This window comes from Mustela putorius, unplaced genomic scaffold (genome assembly GCF_011764305.1).
Source record: "Mustela putorius furo isolate JIRA1106 unplaced genomic scaffold, ASM1176430v1.1 tig00003845_pilon_pilon_pilon, whole genome shotgun sequence".
Taxonomy (NCBI): domain Eukaryota; kingdom Metazoa; phylum Chordata; class Mammalia; order Carnivora; family Mustelidae; genus Mustela; species Mustela putorius.
The window spans coordinates 22,545,396-22,569,147 of NW_025421998.1; the positions used below are offsets into that span (position 1 = coordinate 22,545,396).

At 39.6% G+C, this 23,752-nt stretch overlaps 2 protein-coding genes across 6 annotated transcripts in view; one reads left to right on the plus strand and one right to left on the minus strand.

The window, feature by feature from the left end:
* The window catches only part of MAGI2 (membrane associated guanylate kinase, WW and PDZ domain containing 2), a 1,343,119-nt gene that overhangs the window by 279,625 nt on the left and 1,039,742 nt on the right, over window positions 1-23,752 (minus strand). The gene's annotated exons all lie outside the window — the stretch shown is intronic.
* Window positions 3,862-4,229, plus strand: LOC106006630 (NEDD8-like). Its single transcript, XM_045089719.1, is given in 2 exon segments — window positions 3,862-4,053; window positions 4,055-4,229. Coding segments are annotated over 2 exon segments (237 nt in total). The 5' UTR covers window positions 3,862-3,925; the 3' UTR covers window positions 4,164-4,229.

Consider the following 23,752-nt stretch of genomic DNA (forward strand, 5'->3'; position numbering starts at 1 on the left):
GCATTCTCCATGGTACTGTATACATACGGGTTTCCTTTCCTTGCTATTTGGCCCATGATTCCCCCACCCACCCACCCCCACTTTCTAAGCATTCTAGATTGGGAATACAGTCATTTCAAAACTAAGAAAATTGTGAGAATTAGGCTAAAATACTGTTTTAAATGTGAAATACATTTCTGATTATTTACAAATAAATGTAATGTAAAGGAAGAACTTATCTGTACCAGAAACAATGTGATATAACTTTTGTAACCATTCATCACCTTAAATGACCTGGCTTTTCAGAGACCATCGGTTCTGGCCAGGAAAAAAAAAAATCACATTTTGGACAAATTGAATCAGAGAGTGTGAAAATACCCACTTGCAAATGGACTGGTGTGGTAACAAAGAGAAGACTCCGTGTGTTGCTGAACGGAGCTGAAGTGGATGTGCTAATGTAGTTTCACTTCATTGTTACCAAAGACTTGAAAGCCTTCTCTTTACTTAATTGAAAGGCTAATTAGCAGGTCTTTCTAAGGGCAAGCAAGCCCAAGTCAGATACTCTTTTATATCCTCCTCTCCCTCTAATCATCGGTTATGTGAAAGATGAACAGAAGTAAAGTACGTCACAGGGCAGAATGAGGGCTGCATTATGTATTTTTCCTAGACGGCTGCCTTTAAGATAACAGCCCTTTGATAAGCTTATCGTTTCTTCAATTTAAACCCATTTTCACTTGGCTACTGCTTCACTAGGCGACACTGGTTTCTTGTCCACATTCCAACTATGGGCATAAAATAAAATGCCTTCCAGAGTGTACTTGCCTTTGAAACTGTCATCAAGTCATTTAAATAAAAGATATACTGCCAAATATTAATGAAGCTTATTAGTTAAATGCTATGATACAGAAGCTCCCCAGGATATAAAATTACGGTTTTATGCACTAATTTCAGCACCAAATGACTGTATTCTTCTTTTGCTGAAATCTTCAATGAGACTCTAAATATTGGAAATTCTGGGAAAGTGGAAAGAGTGGGCTATCCATATGTCACATTTTCACACGTTCATGCTGGCCACTCCATATTGGGCATGAAGGCCAGCTTGATCTTGAATCAACAATTCACTTTAGGGTCCTGGGAGTCATTGGCATGGTTTTGGGAATAATGTTTACGTAAGACTAGCAGATTAATAGTCAGTGCCAAGTAATTTGCAACTGAGAAATTTCTAAATAATTTCACCCGAGTGTTTTAAATCCTATTTAAAATAGCCAAATGAGTAGAAAGATACATATGTCCAGTTCAGGTCCAAATGCTTTAAACTACCATTAGCATTCTTCCCAGGGTATAAAGTACATCCAGGAAAATTAACTTTTGTTTCATCTTCATAATTTCTGTAATCATTAGGTAATGTCAGTTGAACTACATGAATATTAATCCCACATAAAGAAAAAGAAAGAAGACATTAACACTTAAATGTCATAGGTTTGTCTGTCAACTCTATAATTTTAGACTATTTTATATTCAAAAGACAACATTTATAAAATAAAGGCTAATTTTATTTGTGCTTGTAAAAAGATTTTATGTATTTCCCCCATATTACAGTTATACAAGCTGTTAATTATGAAGACAGTTATTAGAAAAAAAGGAAATGATTGCTCATCCTTTGGCTAATGAATTTCACTGGGGGCAAATACTTTGTAGCACTAAAGTGATGATATTACTTACTCTTTTCTAGACACTATATTCCCTTTTTGCCAAGTAGTAATTAGGTAGCTCATTAGGTTTACTTTTGAAGTTATCTATAGTGAAGTTCATGCTATATTCGTTGTGGCTCTGCATAAAAAATGCATATGGGACTTCCCTGTGGATTTGGAGAGCTTATACTAGAGACTAGGAGCAGGAAAGGAAAAAGAAAAAACCAACTTCATCAGACAGCAAAATAGAAACACTAATACTGTCCAATAAAAAGTCAGAAAGGCAATAGATCAAATTTGGGATGCAATAATAAGAGGGGAAGGTCATTGTAGAACACAGAACTTGAGATAGACTTTGATGAATTTAAACACTGGGAAAGAGCTAATATCCTTCCAGATTGGCTAAGAGTTAATAACCTGATTGATGAGTACATAGAGATTTATTATACTATTTTCTCTACTTCTGTATATGATTAGAATATTCCATAACAGAAAGTTTTAAAACTTCTTTTAGGAGTGACTAGAATGAGCCAAGATGACAAGTCTTTGAAGAGAGGGATCCAGGTTGGCCAAAGCTAATAAGGTATTTGAAACAGCTAAATAAGGTAAAAAGAGACAGTTAAAACGGCATCATGGGGTGCCTGGGTGGCTCAGTGGGGTTAAAGCCTCTGCCTTCAGCTCAGGTCATGATCTCAGGGCCCTGAAATCGAGCCCTGCATGGGGCTCTCTGCTCTGCAGGGAGACTGCTCCCCACCCCAACCCCCTCTACCTGCTTCTCTGCCTACTTGTGATCTCTGTCTGTCAAATATATAAAAAATATTTTTTTAAAAAGGCATCAGATTTCTGAATAAGAGATATTTTAAAGATTTTATTTATGTATCTATTCGAGAGAAGAGGAGAGAGAGAGTGTGTGCAGAAGCAGGGGGAGGGGCAGAGGGAGAGGGAGAAGCAGAAACCAGAGAGTGTACCTTGGGGCTCAATCCCTGGATTCCCGAGATCATGATCTGAGCCCAAAGCAGATGCTTAACTGACTGAGGCACCCAAGCGCCCCAAGAGATATGTTAGATAGGAGAATTAAAGACTTGAATTTGAATCAACTTAATGGGAATCAGGCGACTGGATCAAACAGAACTAAGCCTCACTTTAAATTTCTGGTAGTTTCATGTAATAAATTTCTAATATTCAGCATTTTTTTTCACTACGCCAGTGGTGAAATTCGTTGACAATGGTATTCTAGTGGGGATGTTTTATAAGGGAACTTGATTTTTGCTGCTAAGACTTCCTTGGGAAGGCAATACCTAAGTTAAGTCACTATGGTCTAGATAGCTGGTTCTCAGCCCTTCTGGACATTCTGAGGACACCCTGAAATAGTCCGACTTTTAGTGATACTCAAACACTAACAAGAGAAATCAGTATAAAACCAGACTGCCAGCTCATTCAATTATAACCCACTTTCAGTGAGGAGCACTCTCTTTTTTGCATATCAAGGTATCTGGGAAAACAAAAGCTTGTTTAGGACATAGGGGTGGGAGAGCAAAGGATGGGACAAGGTATTCAGGCCACTGTGAGGCCAACTCGACCCATGTTTTGGACACACTGTCTTTCTGGATAGAGATCGATACATAGTAGTCTGTTTCTCTACGCCCTATTTTCTATGTTCACTGTTTTCTTCCTATACACAACTTTCCCCTTGGATGTTCCATGACTACAGTACACTGAGGTCCATGAAAATCTGAGACAGGGCATTTTGTGGGTGGTAATTTTCAAAGGGTGCCCTTTGAAAGTCAATATTCAATGCAGCTAGACATCCACTATTTAGGGAACTATTCTAAGTTTTCTTCATATAATGTGCCCCAATCTTAATATATTTAAATAATCAGCTTTAGAATTATTATAGTCTATCTAATAATTCACTCACTCACTCAGCTTTCACTAGGTGCTATTATTAAGTTATTAAAATGCAGTAAGTTGTTAAAAAATATTTATTGAGGTCTTTTAATAGTGCAATGGAACCTGACGTGAGTTTGAGTTCTGCCTCCATCACTTCTCGGCTGCATGATCTCTAGTAAGCTGTTTAACCTTGTGAGGCTCAGTTTTTAATTTTGTAAAATAGATTAATATCAATACTCTTCTCATTGAATTGTGAAAAGTAAATGAAATACTTTATGTCAAAATGCTTTGCAAAGGAGCGGCAGCAGCGACTGCAGCGGTAGAAGCAGCAAAGTATCTGTGTGGAGCTCCAAACTGGGAAGAAGATGCTAATTAAAGTGAAGATGCTGACCGGAAAGGAGATTGGAATTGACACTGAACCTACAGACAAGGTGGAGCGAATCAAGGAGCATGTGGAGGAGAAAGAGGGAATCCCCCCATAGCCGCAGCGGCTGTGAAAAACAGAAGAATGATGAGAAGACAGCAGCTGATTATAAGATCCTAGGTGGTTTAGTCCTCCATCTGGTGTTGGCTCTGAGAGGAGGAGGTGATGTTAGGCAGTGATGGACCCTCCCTCCATTTTACCTCCTCACCCTGTCTCTCGGAATGAGGCATCATATATCCTTTCACTCTGTGGGACACCAGATCCACTGCCCCTTCTCCTGGATGCCCAGTCTTGTTTGGTGGGAGACCGTGAGGACCTCAGGATGCAGGGTTTCTGGCCCAAAGGGCCCTTGCTGGCTATTGGGTTTTAGTTTGCAGTCCTGTGTGCTTCCCTCTCTTATGGCCATGTCCCTAGTTGTGAATAAAATATTTCCTGACCTCCTGGAAAAAAAAATGCTTTGCAAAGTGTAACGTAGGTAATAAATGTCTGAAAGTATTACCATTATTATAAATGTAGTAGTCACAGAAGTAGTAACGTTTGCCTTTTTGTGTGCTCCATTAGTGTTTGCTGGAGCAGTTCTATGATCCTTCCTGCTTATTTTCTTAATCTTCTATAAAAATTTAATAATATATATGCCAGATTTTAAGTAGCTAAAATAAGTTTTTAATTTATCACCTTAAGTTTTCAATATGCATTTTTTAAATTAATTAATTTTTAATAAACATATATGTATTTTTTCCCCAGGGGCATAGGTCTGTGAATCGCCAGGTTAACACATTTCACAGCACTCATCATAGCACATACCCTCCCCAATGTCCATATCTCCACCACCCTCTCCTGTTCCCCTGCCCCCAGCAACCCTCAGTCCGGTTTTTGAGATTGAGTCTTTTATGATTTGTCTCCCTCCCAATCCCATCTTTTTTCATTTTTTCTTTTCCTACCCCCAACCTCCCCACATTGCATCTCCACTTCCTCATATCAGGGAGATCATATGATAGTTGTCTTTTTCCAATTGACTTATTTCGCTACGCATAATACCCTCTAATTCCATCCACGTCTTCGCAAATGGCAAGATTTCATTTCTTTTGATGGCTGCATAGTATTCCATTGTGTATATATATACCACATCTTCTTTATCCATTCATCTGTTGATGGACATCTAGGTTCTTTCCCTAGTTTGGCTATTGTGGACATTGCTGCTATAAACATTCAGGTGCACGTGCCCCTTCGGAGCACCACGTTTGTATCTTTAGGATATATACCCAGTAGTGCAATCGCTGGGTCATAGGGTAGCTCTATTTTCAGTTTTTTGAGAAACCTGCACACTGTTTTCCAGAGTGGTTGTACCAGCTTGCATTCCCACCAACAGTGTAGAAGGGTTCCCCTCTCTTCCAATATGTATTTTAAAAGTGACATCAGCTCTGCTATTTTAAATTCTTTAATAATTGCTGGTGTAGTTTTATTCCTTTGATTCTAACTTCTTGAGTAGAAGAACACTGACCAGATCCTGACACATTAAAAGTGGTGTTTATAAGATCTTATTTGGTTGGAATAAAGATGCTGGGAGTAGAGAAGAGTGATTAATCCAAGTGTAAAATGACAAGGATCTGGACCAAGGTGGAACACTGAGAAGTAACAAAACTTAATGAATTCAAAATAGAACCATAAAATCTGAGAGGCTCAGTGGCAAAGTTAAATTAGACAATGAGAGACAAAGGTTAAATTACCAGTTAATATTGATTCCATAAAGAATGGTAATATCAGTGATAGAAAGAGGGTATTTGAACAAATAAGCCATTTTGAGAAGGGGACACAGCCCAAGAAACAGACTTTTGTTTATGACATGTTGGCGTTTGAGATGATGTTGATGGAGTATTCTGTTGATCATATCTTAAAGGCGACTGGAAATATGGAAACATAATCAAAGATGAACATGAAGCTTTAAGTGTGATAAAGTGAAAAATAATGATGACGGCTAATAATGAATGACTTACTATGTGACAGGTACTGTTTTCTGTGCTTTCAAAGTGCCAGCTCATTCGATTTTTACATCAAATAGTATCCCTAGTTTGCTGATGAGAATCATAAGGTCCAGAGAAGCTAAATATCTTGCCTTACCTGACACAGCTAACAAGTAGCGTAGGATCAGAATGGGTGAAATCTTCCAGGAAATACAGACAGAAGAAGAGGAGGCTGAATGAATGGTAATCCCCAGGGGCAGTGAGAAGATAAGAGATTCCGGCAGCACTTGAAGGGGTGGGAAAGGGGGGGTCCGCTGCTCAGTGTCACCGAACAAGGAGGGTGTGGTCTGCAATGTTAAATACTTATCAGAGTTCAAGAACAGTGAATCAAGGCCTCAGGGTTTGGCAGACAGAGGCAGATGACACCAGAGGCAGGGTAGAGCAGTGGTTTTGGAAGCCAAACTGCAGAGGATCAAGGGGCTGGATGTGAGGAGAGGAAAGTCATAGGTATCAAGAATTTTTCATGGTATTTGCATATGGAAGGTCACGCCAACATGATAGAGATAAAAGGGACAACTGAAACTTTTAGAATTAGAACTTTGGCTTACGCCTAAGTTCATGTCAAAAAGGAGGCAAAGATGAGGGCATGTCAAAAAGGAGGCAAAGATGAGGGCATGTAGTATCCTTTGAATCATAAATCCAGAGGTAGAATACCTTTGTGAGCGCTCCCATACTGGAAAGACGTTCTGGCTTTCTTTCGAACTTTAAGAAGTCAGTATGCAAACTCTTGGCACTTTTTTACAAATCCTTAATTTGCTAAAGGGACGGAGGGACCTCCTAATCTGAACACAGTATTACATGAAATGGGAATTTACATACTGGCAACCAGAGCAAACTGAGCTGAAATGGAAAGTGTGGATGAAAATCACACACTAATAAAAAGTTGTAAGTTTTGGTTTCAAATGTTAATGTTTTTTCTTAAGTTAAAAAACAGAAACATTTAATGTGGATGTAGAAATGTAAGGGTCTATTTAGTCAGAACAATTACATCTGGTTCAACAGTGATTTTGTTGTTGATGCAATAAAACTTAAACTGACCCTGCCTCTCCCCCACTCCCCCCAACCCCTGGAACTTACTTAAAAGCACATCAGGGAAACCAGTCCCAGATAACAAAGCCCAAATACAAGGGTGGGTCAGGCCAGGTGGAGACATCCAATCAGTGGGGCCCGCATACTGTCTCCCTAGCTACCAATGAGTGTGGGTCCCGCCTTTTGGGCGCCAATTCTGACCAAGGTGGTAGGATAGCTCAAATATCTACTAGGGTAAATTGTAATTCAATTGGCCACACGTGTGTGACCTAGCATGACTGTGCAGCTTTCACTGTGTGTTACAATCTCATTGGCCACCTCTGTGTGGTGGGGCCCAACCACATGGCCTTTGCTCTATAAAGGTTCGTCTGTAAGGCAGGGAGGGGTCGCCTCTTTGTAAGAGACAGCCCCGGCTGGTTTGATTCTTGATGCTTGGCGGGAAATAAAGCTTTGCTTGACCTTCGCTTTGTATCAGTCTCGCTCCTTTGATCACGGACCCATTATTGGGGGACCTAACAGAAATACTAAGTAAAATTTAGGCATTTTAATGGTTAGGCCTAGATTTCTTATGTAGCAGAAACATTTATTTCTGCAATGACTTTAGGTAAATTGTCAATTTTAGCTACTTCCAAAAGTACCACAAAAAAATTGTTCAACCACAGAGAAAATAAAACACTGGGTATATTTTGGCCAATGAAGGGATGATTTGGAAACAAGGCTTAATAACATAAAGAAATTCAAACTTTAGGGGCGCCTCGGTGGCTCAGTGGGTTAAGCCTCTGCCTTCGGCTCAGGTCATGATCTCAGGGTCCTGGGATGGAGCCCCACATCTGGGCTCTCTGCTCAACAGGGAGTCTGCTTCCCCCTGCCCTCTCTCTGCCTGCCTCTCTGCCTACTTGTGATCTCTCTGTCAAATAAATAAATAAAATCTTTAAAAAAATTCAAATTTTATCAATGTAGTTGTCAATTCAAAACATCAAATATGCATTTCCAACTTGAATAATAAAAAATAGGAACAAAGATTCCAATACAAAGTAAACATTAAAATCTAATTACATATGTAGGCAAAAACATAAAAATGACATTTTAATAAAAGAAATGGGAATTCTGCTCTTGGTGTAAAAAAAAATGTCAAGATGAAATCAGTGGAAGAAAAAGTATCCATGCTTTTGTGAATTATCATGCACAGTGGCAGGCAGGGTGTTTATTTACTTTTCTTAATTTAAGGCTGTATCCACATATCCAAGACAACACTTCTTTTTTCAGAGACAAAAAAAAAAAAAATACCAAACAAACAACAAAACAAAAACCATATGCTTATTTGCTATTATATAAGGTCCTCTGGTACCACAGTGATTTTTTTTAGAATGGCGTTTAAAAAAATTATTGTATTTGTGACCTAAAATAAATTACAGAAAGAAAGTTAAGAGACTGGGAGGTCTAGAGACATGAGTTAGCATGGAAACATGAATCAACCTATACTAAATTAACCCATCCTAAGATGCTGTTCACTTTGAAAGACTGCTCGTTCCCCACTTATATTAAAAAGAGCAACTGAACTCTATGTTTCTGTAACATGTGTTATCCAAATGAAGTCTTGTGCATAATAGTTCAAAGATAAGTTGCTTCTATAAGTGACAGTTCCTGAACTGCACTCTGCCTTAGTGTATGTCCAGCAGAAGACTTCAAAAGGTAGCTTAGGAGCCACATAGAATGTTCTTGGGATGCACAGTATTGCTATGGACGTTTTGTTACATAACATGTATTTTATAATGACATATTAATAGCATTTAATGCATATTAAGTATTTAAAGATTTTATTTATTTTTGTGAGAGAATAATTTTGAGAGAGAGAGAGAGCGTGCAGACACAGGCAAGAGCAGGGCAAGGGGTGGAGGGAGAGAATCTCAAGCAGACTCCCTGCTGAGCATGGAGCCCAACACAGGGCTCAATCCCAGGACCCTGAGATCAGGACCTGAGCCAAAGTCAGACACTTAACCCACTGAGTCACCCAGATGCCCCACATATTTACTAATGTCTCTTTATTACTTTTCATGAGTACCATGGTTTCAAGCTTACAGCTCTCTAGAAACAGGCAGAAAGAAAGGAAGTTGTATTATAGGATTAAGAAGGCAGACCAATATGAAATGTTCATTTCCTATAAAAATAATTTAAGCCTTGGGCGCCTGGGTGGCTCAGTGGGTTAAGCCGCTGCCTTTGGCTCAGGTCATGATCTCAGGGTCCTGGGATCGAGTCCCGCATCGGGCTCTCTGCTCAGCAGGGAGCCTGCTTCCTCCTCTCTCTCTCTCTCTGCCTGCCTCTCTGCCTACTTGTGATCTCTCTCTCTGTCAAATAAATAAATAAAATCTTAAAAAAAATAATTTAAGTCTTGGCATTGGCATATTACCTATGGAGTTAAAAAAAATACCTCAGAAGTAGCAGTTCTGATTTGTTGTGCATGTTTGTGTGGTGGCAATGGGAGAGGAAGCAGGATGGACACAGAAGAACAATGGAACTTTGTAGGATGGAGAATTTGCCAAGGAATCATTATAATATCAAGAAAAGAAAAATGCAAAGAGAAAGAAGGTCCTGTGTGACGGTATGAAGATGGACTTCAGTTATAATACGAACTGACCACAGCCAGCCCGGGAGAGCAATGATCCATAGCTTAGAAAGTTTAGAATTGGCTCTATTAGTAACAGTTTATCGCTGTTAACAAGGGGCATGTCCAGACATGGCCTCCTGGCCTCTGAGTTGACTTTTTTCAGTCTGCTGCCTTTTGCTTGGTAACTTTAGCCATCATTCTTTGCTCTTTCAATTATAGAGACTGTGTAGTGTGTCCAAGTCATGCTGCGGGATAATTAAACATTTTATGTCATTTTTAGGCTATATAGTATCTTGTGCATGTATTCATTAGAAATCATAAAATGAGGGGCACCTGGGTGGCTCAGTGGGTTGAACCTCTGCCTTCGGCTCAGGTCATGATCTCAGGGTCCTGGGATCGAGCCCCGCATCAGGCTCTCTGCTCAGCGGGGAGCCAGATTCCCCCACCCCCTTTGCCTGCCTCTTTGCCTGCTTGTGATCTCTGTCAAGTAAATAAATAAAATCATATAAAAAAAAAAGAAAGAAAGAAATCATAAAATGAGCTGACTCTGCCTTTGTCGGGACTTATGTTTTGATTCTCTTGGACTGTATTCAACATATTGTGGCTGTTTCTGTTAGAGGACAGGACACCGATTCCCAGAGTTAATTGCTGATCATACCCCTTTTTCGTGAATGAACTTCATCCAGTTTGCTGATTTGGACATGTCATTTAAAGGCCACAATTTTAGGCTGTTATTAAACCAACATTTGTAATTTTGTGGTTCACAATTGTCCATTTATATGATTTTAGAACTGGAGAGGACCTCGGACATAATCTAATCATCATACTACTGGGCAGAGGACACTGAGGCAAGAAAGTAAGAAGCTACTTTCCCAAGTTTCCGAGTCAACAGTCCCGTTAGCACTTTCTACCATCTCCCACTTGTAATTAAGTGTTCTGCATTTTGATTTCACACAACTAAGTGAAATCATTAAGTAATGTGAGCCAGTATTAAGTGAGAGACATCATCTGGGATCTGGACATCTGTGTGCTGAAGTGTTAACTCATATCCAAAATGAATCACATTAGCGGGCATATACTTGGCAGGGTTGCATATTTTGCCATTTTCTCAGAAATACAAGTTGATGATGGAGTTCATATACTCTGTCATTCCTTTCATTTCTCAAAAGCACTGCTTTCTATAGAATGGGGTCATGCTATTCATACGAGGCTCTTCCTTGGAGGATTTCAAACACTGATCAGGGGTATTATTACTAGCCCATTGAGCCCAACCAAATCACATAGTTCCTTGCTCACATACACACATCAGTAATTATAGGCCTGGCAAAGACTGGACATTATGCCAGAAGCTAGTTTTAAAGGATATTATCATTCTCAGCCAATTAGCTCAGACTCCATTATATTCAGAATTATATGCTGTTCAAATAAGGATTAAATGTATATGAACAGGCTAAGAAATTAAGTCTTTAAAATCAGGGGTCTTTTTTTCCCCTCTTCTGATTCTACTTCATTTCTGTCTTATTCATTTTATGGTATTAAGTTTTTCACTTGGGAATTAGTTAGCAGGTATACAAACATGCTTTCCACTTACAGGAAGAAGCTATGGTTCTCTTTCTCTCCCTCTTTCTTCCTTTCTCTTCTTTCTTCTCAGTATCGATTTTGCTTCACCTCAACAATTTCCTATACTTTCCTCGACTCACTCCAAAATATACTCTTCTTTGAAACCTCTTCCACAATGGAAGATTTGTTATTTCTACAATCTATCACAGTAGATACTTTGCTGCATGAGGGGTATCTGGGTCTCGGCACTTCCACACATATGGCCTGGGATGCCTGCTGAGAAGTTTCTTAGCAGTCTATCTGTGTTATGAGTGATAGAGAAGTATCTGTGATACTTTGCCATCCCCCACCTTTTTTCAGTTTTCAAAGTTAGTATTTATCATGAAGGTTTTAGAGTTGCGTTAATAAGTATACATCCATAGTTCAATTAATGTATCAAGGACCTAAGACTTCACTTGAATATTTAAGTATATTTTAAAAAGATATTCAGGAATGGACAATACATTCTAATTACATCCCTTGTTCATATTGCTAAGAGCCGAATCTCTTTCACAAAGTATCCATTTATTCCCTACAGCTATTACTTTGGATGGAAATGCTTTCAGATACAAAGTTGTCTCTACTTTTTTCCATATTTCAAGGTGCGTTGCAAGCAATGAATAAAAGCTTATATTCCTTTTTTTCCATCAAATTTTAGCTCAGTAATGACACTGGGTGCACAAAAATAAGCATTCATCTTTTACATTGCATTTTTCCCCTTTACATTGAGGAGATTATAGATAAAGCTCTTTAAACATTCTGAGATCCTTAAGCTGATTTCTATATGACCCCCAAGTGGTGTTAATGATATTTTCAGAGGGAATGCCTTACTTAGCTAGCAAGAAAAAGAACTCTGTAATCCTTGGTGTATCTATCATAAAAGAGGTTAGCAGTAGAAATTTTTTAGCAACTCTATCAGTAAACGCTTACAGAATTCACCTATCAATGGGAAGTGAATAATTTTTGTTTTTTTCTGTCTACCTTAGCAGATACTGTCAATTAAGCTAAATAAAGCTCCAGAAGAAGCCAAGGTAAACTTGGTTGCGAACCAACAGGGATTCAACTAAGAAGAAGAAAATGTGAAACTCTTTTTATTAAGAATTTCAGCAGAACTTAAATTCAAACCCCAGAGAGAGCAGATACTGTTAAATCCCTATAGATTTTATAAACTACATAGGATAGCAGATGAGTAATCAGGGATTCTGGCCCCAGAACTGATAAACTCTGAATCCTGGAGCTTCACTGTGTGTGTGTTTCCCTTACCTATATACTAGGTAAACTTATACTTTCCCTAGTCTTACGTCGTTCATGATTCTCCAAGGAATACTCAGTTAGCTTTCCTTAAACAGTTTTGAGACACTCATAAAAGTTCCACATACGAATTATTTGCTTTACTTTTTTTTTCCCAAATGGCATACTGCATCTTGTTTTTTTTTTTTGTTTGTTTGTTTCCACCAACTGTCAGCTCTTTTGGAATTGAACAGTGCTGCATAAAACAGCTACTGCATATTGATTTTTTTCTTTTACATGTATTCAGGCTGATTTTCCATTCTATAGGTTAGTGGCTTAGCTATTATACTCTCGTAAAAAGAAGAACTCTTCAAGGGTTGAATGAAAATTCATTTGTCCTTCTTGCTTTCTTCTTGCCCTCTGCAGGGGAATTTTCACTCTACTGAGCTTTCAGAAGATGTATTGTTATACCCTGCCGAGCCAGAACAGGAGACTATGGATGATTAAATACCAACAGTGTCCTGTTTCTGTACTAAACATGGAATTAGCCATTGGCCTCCACCTAATGAGCCTATAATCTAATTAGACAGATTGACAACACCCAGAAGGGAAAAGATAAGAAGGCACATCAGCACAGTAGGTTAAAATGGAGAAAGTGGCATATTAAAATATTCAGGAATGTAAAATCATCATAAAACTAACTTACAACTGAAGCATATTTTGCAGTTTCCAAAATATTTCTTATAGTCACCGTGTTATTTATCCCAGTAAATGCCAGAGGTCTACTGGGCAAAGCTACCCAACATATAGTTGGGTCTCAACACATGAACAGAGTGTGATGCAAATCTCAGTATTTCATTGTAACGACACTCTTTGTGTGACTAATTTTCCTCCGAGGACCTCATTTTACACTTTAACATCTTACATATGTGAGCAAAGGACATTCAGACTTTTTCCTTTAAGCAAAAGAAATATAACATGTTTGGATTGGTGTAAAAACCTCAAGGATGTTTCCAGGTCCTCTGTTGTCTTAAGAAGACATCAAGTTTCTTGGGACCACTTGCTCAGTAATACTACATGCCTTCATCTGTCCCATACTTGAAACTAAATGAAGTCTCAAAGTGCTTCTCTAGGGGAAGTAGTTTGGAATTAGGAGCCTCAGAGACCTGCCTTGGAATCCTACTTCATCACTTACCCCTTGGGCTGATTATGTCTATTTTATGTGTTCATAGGTTTCCCTTCACAAAACATAGTTTCATTTGAACCTCAATAATCATGTGAAATTTTCCTAGGAATCTAAGTTCTCTGTTTAGACAACTTGGTTTTCTAAATGACATACTTAAAAAAAAATTATAGGATAGGTATTCTTGTTCCAAGAAGCTTTAAAACACCTTTAGTTTAATACTTCTTAATACCAGATACCATTTTTTGATAAAACAAAACATAACAGCACAGCTTCTATATATATTTACTGGCTCCACTCCCCCTTGAAATCAGTGGGGTTTGGGGGCAAAAAAACTGGGTCATATGGCTAGGGAAAAAAACCATGATATTATAAAATATTATTCATTCTCTTTATTGACTTTGAATTTTCCTTTTATCTAGCTAGACAAGGGTATATGAGATGTGTGTACTAGGGTATATAAAGGAACAGTGAAAAGGGAACAGATTTGTTTTTCTTCTATTTAGCACTTTCCCTCAATGTCTTTCTTTATAAATAAAAAATACAAAATGTTTTACAGATTAAATTCAATACACACACACACACACTATTCAAGAAAACCAGGGTCAGGGGAGTGGGTGGGAAGAAAGAGAAGGCAGGTAGAGAAGGGGTATCATGATAATGCCCCTCAGAGATGGTGACTTTGAGTCAAATGGTTCAACCTCCAACCAGAGCAGAAATACTTGAGAAGTGATTAATCAGACTCTGGTAAGACTTCCAATTCTGGGGAGCTGACTATTCTAGAAAGTAGTAGCATGGTAGTCAAATAGGAGCTTGAATCTCAACCTTATCATGTACTAGTGGTGTGAGCTTGGGCTAATTAATCAACTTTTCCGAACTTGTTTCCTTGTTTGTAAAATAAGAATAATTATCTCTATTCCACCAAGTTACTATAGAGATTAAATCAGATACTATATATTAGGAGTTTGGCACATTGCCATTAAACTCAAAGAATGAATATTATTATTAGACAACCCAGCACTGTCATTAAGCTTTTTTTTTTTTTTAAATAATGAATCAAAATCTGTCTCTCTATAACTTTCACCCATTTGCGGTTGCTCTCCCATCTGGAAAAACCCAGAAGAATTTGATGGAAGACAAAGCTGCTGCTTCTTCCTTTTGGCAGCTAATCAATGACTGAAGCACTTTGCATCCTCTCTATGTTGCAGATTTTAGCATATAATTCTTTCCCTTTCCCATCCCACCGAGTTGTTGACAAGTATGAACTTTGCTGGCAATACAGAATAAATCCTATTGCTACCACTTCTCCCTGAAAAAAATAAAAAATTAAAAAGGAAATCATAAAACACGCCCCAAAGAAAATACAAATTATGAAGTTAAGAACTTAATTGTCTCTGAGCAATTGTTCAAATGCATGTAGATACTGACTCTTAGAAACATAAAACTTATAGAAGCCTTGTTCACCATATTACCTAAATTAGCCTCAATTCCTTATGACTAAGGAGTTATTAAAACATCCTTTATTTAAAAGATTGTTATTTATTTATTTGAGAGACAGAGGGAGATAGCAATAGAGAGCAGGAGTGAGAGGCAGGGAGAGGGAGAAGCAGACTCCCTGATAAGCAGGGAACCCAACAAGGGGCTCGATCCCAGGACCCCAGGATCATGACCTGAGCTGAAGGCAGATGCTTAACTGAGTCACCCAGGTGCCACTGAAACATTCTTACTAGGTTGAAACACTCCAAACTTGCTTCTTCTGTGTTAATGGCATCACAGTCCACCCAGCTCCTCCAGCAGGAAACCCAAAGAAGCAAATGTAGTTAACTGTCTTCACTCATCTCATTCAGTCTGACAAGAAGGAGCACTGTCCACATACTTCCCATTTCATTTCCTCTCCTCCTCTGTGGTTGTGAGAGCAGAGCTTCCAAAAGATGGATGCCCAGCACGCAGCAACCTGGCAGGGAATAAGTGAGGGCACTAAATGCTAGTGCCTCACTCTCTCCCGGCCTCTGATAGCCAGCAGCTTCTTCCCACTCATGGAGCCCAGAGGGAAGCTCTAAGACAAGGAAGCTAAATGGTGGAGTCCATAAAGGGCACCAGAGAAGGTGGGTTTGGGGAGGTACACGGAAGCGATACTGAACATTTCTTAACTTCTCTTCTGATTCCTGTCTCTTTTTCTACAATTCATATATTACCCTGACTCTAGATCTATCGTTCTAAAATGCATATTTGATGAGGTTACAGCCCTGCTTGCAAGCCCTCTGTGACTCCTAAGTTAATTTATAGTTTCCTTCCCTATTACTATTATTATTCCCCTCAACTTCTAGTTCTGTCATCCCTCTCCGTTGCCTCCTCGGTTTCAGGCATAACAAAGAGCTCATGGTTTTCCAGGTGCCCTAGACGTGGACCCATGCAAGGATCATGTTGTTTTCTTCTTATAAGCCAATAACCTACCTGGCACAGATCCTGGCTCATAGTAAAATCTCCTGCACATGTCCGCTGAATGAATGGATGTCGCACTTTTGCACACTATATTCCCCATACCTGGAATCTTAATAAATTTACAATCTCCCTTCAGGTCTTTGAATCACACTTCAGCTGTGAAACCTCTCCTGACCTCTCCCTACACCCTCTCATGAGAGATTCATTGATCAGGAGACTGTATACCCCTCTTCTAGTATTTATCTCCAGGTGTCATTTGAAATTGCTCACAAACCTCTATGGCTTTGCCAGACAGTGCCATCCTTTATGGCAGAGACTCTATCACTCATCCGTGAGTCCCCAGAACCTGGAGGGATGGCTGATGTGTGCTGGGTACTCCCTGTACACACACATTTATGGAGCAGTCTCATTTGGGGGTGGGGGCTAAAAATGTGAAGGATGTTTTCTCCTACAGTTACTATTTTCACCTCTTCCCATTCCTTAATGATAGCTTAGGAAAATTCTTAACTTCGAAGTCACTTTTGGCTACAATACACCTAGTCTCCTTAAAGCCTCAACTTTAAACCTCTTTTCCTCCTGCCATCTGCATGGGACCCTGACAGCTTTGAGGTGGGGGAGGCACAGTTTGCCCCTGGGTCACTGCTTCTTCCCTCCCTTACTCTTAGAGGAGGTCTAATTCTTCCAGAGAGGGAGTCTTTTTTATTTAATTGGCTGCAATGGCTGCAATTGGCTGGTTTTATTTAATCGGCTGCCTGTGTCGTGAATGGTAACTGGCCATTGAAGTGGCAGTTGCCTAGGGGCTGGCTATCTCATGGGATGGGTCTGTGCATTCATCCCAGGATCAGTGCAGTATTTGGTCCAAACTTGACCTCTTTCATCTCCATCAGCGGCTGCCATATTGGAGCACTGCCCAGCCTGCTGATGCCGTTTTCTTTGCCCAGCAGGTGGCTCTCCTGAGCGGTATATGGAAGACGACTGGCTCAGGTCAAGGTCTCTTTCAACCATAGAGAACTTGGCACAGCCTTGTCATGCCAAATACTAGGTGCAGTGGCTTCACTGTTGTGTTTTCTATTCTCCTTCCTCTCTCCAATTCACTTCTTTCCTGTTCTGACGGGCAAAGGAAGTGAGTCCACTCACTGCCTGAGCAGATGTCCAATTTGGAAGCCAAAACACCACCTCCCCTTGTTTTGCAATCTCAATTTCGAGGAGTGATTTTTCATTTAGAACCTCCCTCCTCACTTAGATTGAAATGGGGATGGGAAGCACCCCTCCCTTTCGCCTGGGGATAACTGGGTTACTTCTCAACAGAAGCACTGCATTCCACCTATAAGGAAAACTATTTTGAAGATTCTTTTTCCCCCTCCATTTTCTTTTTCAGTAGAGGAGCAGGGGCAGTTTATTGTAGGAGGGCAGTTCCACAGTAGCCACGGGAGAAGGTGATGGGTCCCAGGGCCAGTTCTATGAAAAGCCCCAACTTAACGTCCCATTATAAAGTTTGCTGAATAAATGAATGAACAAATGGACATATCTATTCTGAGCAATTATTAATAGACAGGAACACTGATGCTGTGCAGTGAGGCGCTAGGTGAAACAGAGCAAGATTAGTCAGTGATAGAAATCAAAGCACAGGGCTGGACTTGTAGCTCAGGAAGTTCCCCGTCCACCATCTTTGTATGACCTCCCCTGGTCTCAGCATGGCACGCGTTCACAGCATTAATTAGTAATGCCAGAGCACACATCAATGAGAGACCAGAATTACCACCAGAAAGTCAGTTTTGTATTTTGTAGAATTTGCAACTCTAAGACTAGGGAGAGAAATGTCATCTCTGCCAGAGGCACAGCACCTTGCTCTGCTCTTATGTAAACTCACTGTCAGGCAATCCCAGAAACTGCCTCTACTCGCCTCTGGGCAAAAATGTCTCCTTTTCATAGAAAAATGTCACCTTTTCTCTAGGAAATGGCAGGTGGTTATTTTTTTCCAAAGGAAAAATGACCTTTGCATTTCTTTAGGAAAAAAAAAAAAAAGATCTCAAGGACTCAGCCTTGATGAGAAACACTGGAAACAATTCCATATCTTTTAGTTTGTACTTGAGGTCCTATTTGTAAATTCTGAGATTACACTGGCCACCACCGATGTAGCCTGTAGGCAGATGTCAATGACCACAAAAGCACGGCACCTTGTTTCTCAGGAATGTTCACTTCATGCAGGATGGATTTGTGTAATTTCAGCTCCTGCTACATCTAGCCCCAACCTCATGACTCTAATGCTTCAAAGCTTTTATGTCCCAATTCAGGATCACAATCTTACACAAGTCCGTGAGAAACTGCTCTGCAAACATGCCAGTATTGCTAACCTTGCATGTCTATCCATCATGATGCCTGGAAAGTATGTTAAGTGCTTCATACGACATTTCGAGATGTGGCAACCTAAGTCTGTTTTTTCACGCCCCAAATTTCATTCTCTCATGAGAACACAGGAGAAAATAGATCCAGTGTTTGCTTTTTCCCTAGTCAGGTGAGAAAAATAGGAAAGAAGAACAAAGAAGCCAGAGAAATGAAAATTTCAGGACCCAACACTTTAAAAACAAAGAGGGAAGGAATATGAAGCTCATAACACAGAGAAAGACAGTTCTAGGTTATTAATCTTGGTTTCACAAAACAAAGTTCCCCCTTTTTGTCAATATCTCGTTTATGTGATGAAATGTTTTCATTTCTGACGATGGTTCTTGCCATTAAGAGATGCAAAATTCACCTCACAGAGTTGGATTTTTGAACAAAGTAGTAAATTAGACGATGGCACAAGAGTTACCGTGTGTGATCCTGTCAGTTCATGCAAATCCTCAGCTGGCGCGTGTGAGAGGCGCATTAATTACACTCGGTACGGGAATCATGTTTCTGCAGCTGTAGCAGCTTTGCTATTTGCCGACTCCAGTGCGCTCCATCTCTAATTTCACTGGCAGCTTGCAAAAACCAGCAGAATTACACTTATAAACAAAGGTCTGCATGGCAATTTATCTCCTATTGACTTCAGTGAAGTCTTCTTGTTTAGAATGCGAAGAGGTTTATAATTATGAACTAAGATCTAAGACTTAGCTGGGAAACAGTGAAAGACATATTTCTTGCCTCTTTTTCTCACTTACATGCACATATCCTTAGGGGGTGATATATGTGTGTGTACCTAGGAAATTAAACTATTCATTGAGCCTACATGCCAATCTGTAGGAATATGCACCAACATCTTCTACGGATATTTGATTCAGGGAGTACTATTGCTTCTAACAGAAACGTATATTTTGCCTCAGACATTTTCCAACTATCTTACCCTCTCTAGACTTTTCTATTTTGTTTCTTATGATTCGGGATGGACATGTTTTTATTTTGGAGTGGGTTATAATATCAAAAAATGAGAAACTTCATTAAACAAATGAAGATGAGGATAGCGATGTCTCTAGGGTATCTAGTAAAAATACTTATATCTAGTAAAAAGAGTCAAAATCCAATGGCATGCCCAAGTGGCACCCCAGCCCAATTTTCAGTAGTCTTTACACACACACACGAGATTGAGTGTCCTACTTCAGATGCCAGTCTACCAACAGAATAACAGTTGTCAACATGGCACTACAATTCCAACAATTTTCTAATTATCTCCTTTAAAAGTGGGAACTACTTTAAGAAGTAAGAGTTTTTTTGCTGTTAGTGTTCCATACAGAATCATTTCATTTCCAGGGTCCAAATGGTGACCATCCTAGGCTGTTCATAACTCTTTTCATAGATCTATCACTCCCAGAATACTAAAGCTTCCTCCAATTTACTGGAAGACAGTCTTATAAATATTAATAATGGTTACCAATTCCGAATGATTCCATATGCCATGGCCTACTTTAAGTACTTTATATGTAATGCCTCATCTAATCAAATGTTTGGTTAAATTAGATAAAGAAAAGCCTTAAATAATCCTCTAAGGGAGCATAAATAATCATAGGAAAATCTATGATAATTACAGCAAATCTTGTGCCTTCATAGTAATCCATGTAAGGAAATCAGTGCTGCCCAGATAGATTCCTTCAACTGTTCAATCACCCAATTGAACAGCTGAACATATGTCATATATCTGGTAGTAAATATGCCTTGGGAATTTATTATTGATGAAGTCAGACATAGGCTCTGACCTAGAGAGCTTATAGTTAGGTGCTGGGGACAGGGGATGGCAAGTAGCAAGAGTTTATAAGTCCACTGAAGGAGGGGCGGGTGAAAACAAGTACCTTTTATAAAAAACAGATTGTTCCCTGATGAACCAAAGGCTCAGTTGCATTAGTTGCCAGACCGAGAGTAATAGGAACTGAAAGACTTTAAACGTTGCCTATAAAAGCACATATGCCAATCCAGACACCAGAATCTGGTACTCTTTGTACCTATTTGGATCCTTTTTTTTTTTCATTGATAAGCAAGGATCCTGGGGATCCTGGACCCAGACCTAAGGAATTAAAATAATAAAAACTTCTTAAATGCATTTAGATGATAGCATTATTTCAAATGTGTCTAACTTAAGCTAAAAGTCTTTCCCTAATATACTGACAGTCAACCACTTCCTCCATGGAGTGGTAATAAAAAGTCAGCATTAACCCCATAATCACCAGTCCTTTTCCATTAAACTTAAATGATTAGCTTTCAGATTTTCGCCAACTTCATACCCAGTAAGATTACTCTAATGTAACATCCCTGGTATTATAATGTCTAGTATCGTGCAGAGCTGGGCTCTTAGGCTGAGTAGGAGTCCCACCTCCTTTCTTCTTGAGCTCCTAGGAGTGCCAGTGGACCTCTGCTACAAATTAACATAAAGCTTCTCTGCAGAATAACTTAAAACTAATAGTGATAATAGTACATTTAAGTGCAGACTTCCTTGGTGTTAATAGGTACAGCAGTCACAAATGTCGTAACTCAATTACTGTGTGACTCACCCAAATGGATACCAATACTGAAACTAGAAACAAAATTAAAGTAACAAACTTTGCTATATCTGTGCTCAAATGAGAATCAAGTTCTTAAGCCTGGGGTAGAGATGAAAACTAGATAGAACATGTATAGTAGTTAATCCTTCTCAAGTGAGCTTTTATCTAGACTCTGATTTTAAATGAAGAGGTCGTAAACAGTATCATACAAGGCATTTACAAAGAGAGAAAAGATAGAAATGTGCCAAAAAGAGGCACTGCAATAGCACTTGTTTGGGTTACAAAGACCTCTTCTTTGTAACCCAAAACTAAATGTGTTATTGAAGCATATCATGATTTTAAGAATTGATGCAACAATGTTTTAAACCTCTCAAGTGGTGTGGTGTGTAGCCAAAAATCAAGTATTGTGTCAATGATGGCATTTATATTACCTAATATATCATCTTAAAGGGAGGACAGAAGATACAGAGTGTTTACTGCGGCTTTCTCCGGCTCTGCGAGATGTCCGGTGATTGATCTGAAAGACACATTGCTTGTAGGGGAGATGTTAGGTATTTGAACAAAATGAAGTGAGGTTTTAAAAGTTAGGTGTGTTTGGAAAGAATCAAGAGTAAATATATTGACAAGCTAAAGAAGCACAATTTATTTCTTCTCTACGGGAGACATTAGTATTGGTCAGCTGGCTAGAAATTCAATTCTATTTTTCTGGCTTTTGTAGAGCATAATACTTTTTTTCTGTGTGTAGCATTTAAAGCTCATAAATACCAAGGGGTAAAATTTAGAAAATTACCTAACACAGATGTGAGTCTGGATATTTTGTTAGCTCTTACACAGTGAATTACTGCAACCCCTTTCTCTATTTTTATTCAGAAGACAGAGCTGGAGACCAGCTGATTTCACTGCTCATATTCCCTGGATGTGGTATTATGATTCTCTGTTATTTATTCGTAGCATGTTGGAGAATTGAAAGGCAACCCATTATCCATGCCTCTGTGCCAAAAAGGTAAAAAGGTAGAGTGTCTACAAAAGTAAAAGATAAGTTTCTGAGGGAAGTTTGAACAAAGTCAAGTAATTCAGAAACAAGGAAGCCACAGAAGCGGGAGTGCAGGGGATAAAAGATGACTGGAAATGTTTTGCTCCTTCTCCCATCAAAACACAGGGCTTAGTTTCCAGGCCCATGAATATGAGCTGACCTGTGACTTGCCTTGATCAGCAGAAGGGGTAGAAGTGATGCCGGGCTGGTTGGAGGCTAGGCTGAGAGGCCTGACAGTTTTCCCTTTTGCTCTCTTAGAGTCCTAAGCCACTGTGGAAACTGCTCCAGATACCCTGCTGTTCAGACCACATGGAGGGAGAAATGCCTTATCAGCCCTGCGGAGTCCCATTCATTCCAGCTGAGACCTCAGCTGTGGGTGAAACCACCCTCCACATCCCAGCCCCAGGAGGGCATTTCCATTCCTGTGGCTCCATGACAGTCCCAAAGTGAGCCTAGCAGAAGACAGCCACCCAGCGGATCCCAGGCAAGAATGTGGACTCCTGAGTAAATGTTTGATTGTTGCCAAGTTTGGTTGTGGTATGCAACAGAAAACTCAACAGATCCTTCAAGTAGAAATATTACATTTCTCGGATTCATTCATCTGCTTCTGGAAATTGACAGAACCATGTAAATGTGAACATCAGAGGTGGAGGTGGGTGGTGATGGAGCACTGGTTGATTCACTGAGACATTTGATGAAGCAAGCCCGTCCGTGTGAGAGCAGCTGGGACAGACCGACACAGCTGTGGGCTCAAAATTCAAAAGGAAGACTGTGCTGGACACAAGTTAGCAGATAGAGGGCAGATGAGACACAAAACAGGTTTGAATTACATCTTGGGCTTTTTCTTACATACAGTCTTTCTCAGGAGATGTTGAAATCATAACCATGGAATTCCATTAAAGTGCTAGGGAGCTAGCAATGGTTAGGGAAGGTAAAAAAAAAAAAAACAAAAAACAAAAAAAACTGGGGTAAGGCAGGGTGGGAAGCCAGTGGGTAACCATTAACTGGACAATCAGTACAAAGAGCTGGCCCCACGAGGGGCTGTAACTCTCCTGGCAAGCGCAGAGCAGCCATCTGCTTACATGGTACCCACAGCCTCAAGTTAATCTTCGCTGTTCCCCAGAAAGCGAAAGGATAACTAAGATTCCAGATAATGCCAATTATAGGATAGAGAATTAACAGGGCTAAAATCCCCAAAGAATGAGAAATTGCTCTTGAGCCAATGTCCTAGTCTGATATGAAAGATAAACATAAGGAGTAATCAGCTTTGTCAGACTGGGTAGATGGCCGGAGACGCTACTCCAAAAGGTAGTACCAGGAATATTCATAAACACTCCATAAACGCAATTCTGAGCATAGGCTCTGTTGAGAGGCGGTCAGGGTAGGGTGGGGAACATCTAAGTTGTACAGTAGATGGGAAAGGAGTCTTCTTGTTACCTACCACTCCATACAATAGTTCTCAAACTTCAGTAGGTGTAAAAACGCAGACTCTAAGATGTCCGGTTCCAGATGACAGACTGAATGCACACGGCTATCCTCTTTAGCAAAGACTTTAAAATGCATAAACCCTCAGCAATGAAAAGAACCTGAAAGAATCTATTTATCTGGCAGAGAGAGGCCATTATATGGCATGACAGCTCAAGAGAATTTTAGAATATGAAATGAAAATCAAGGCAT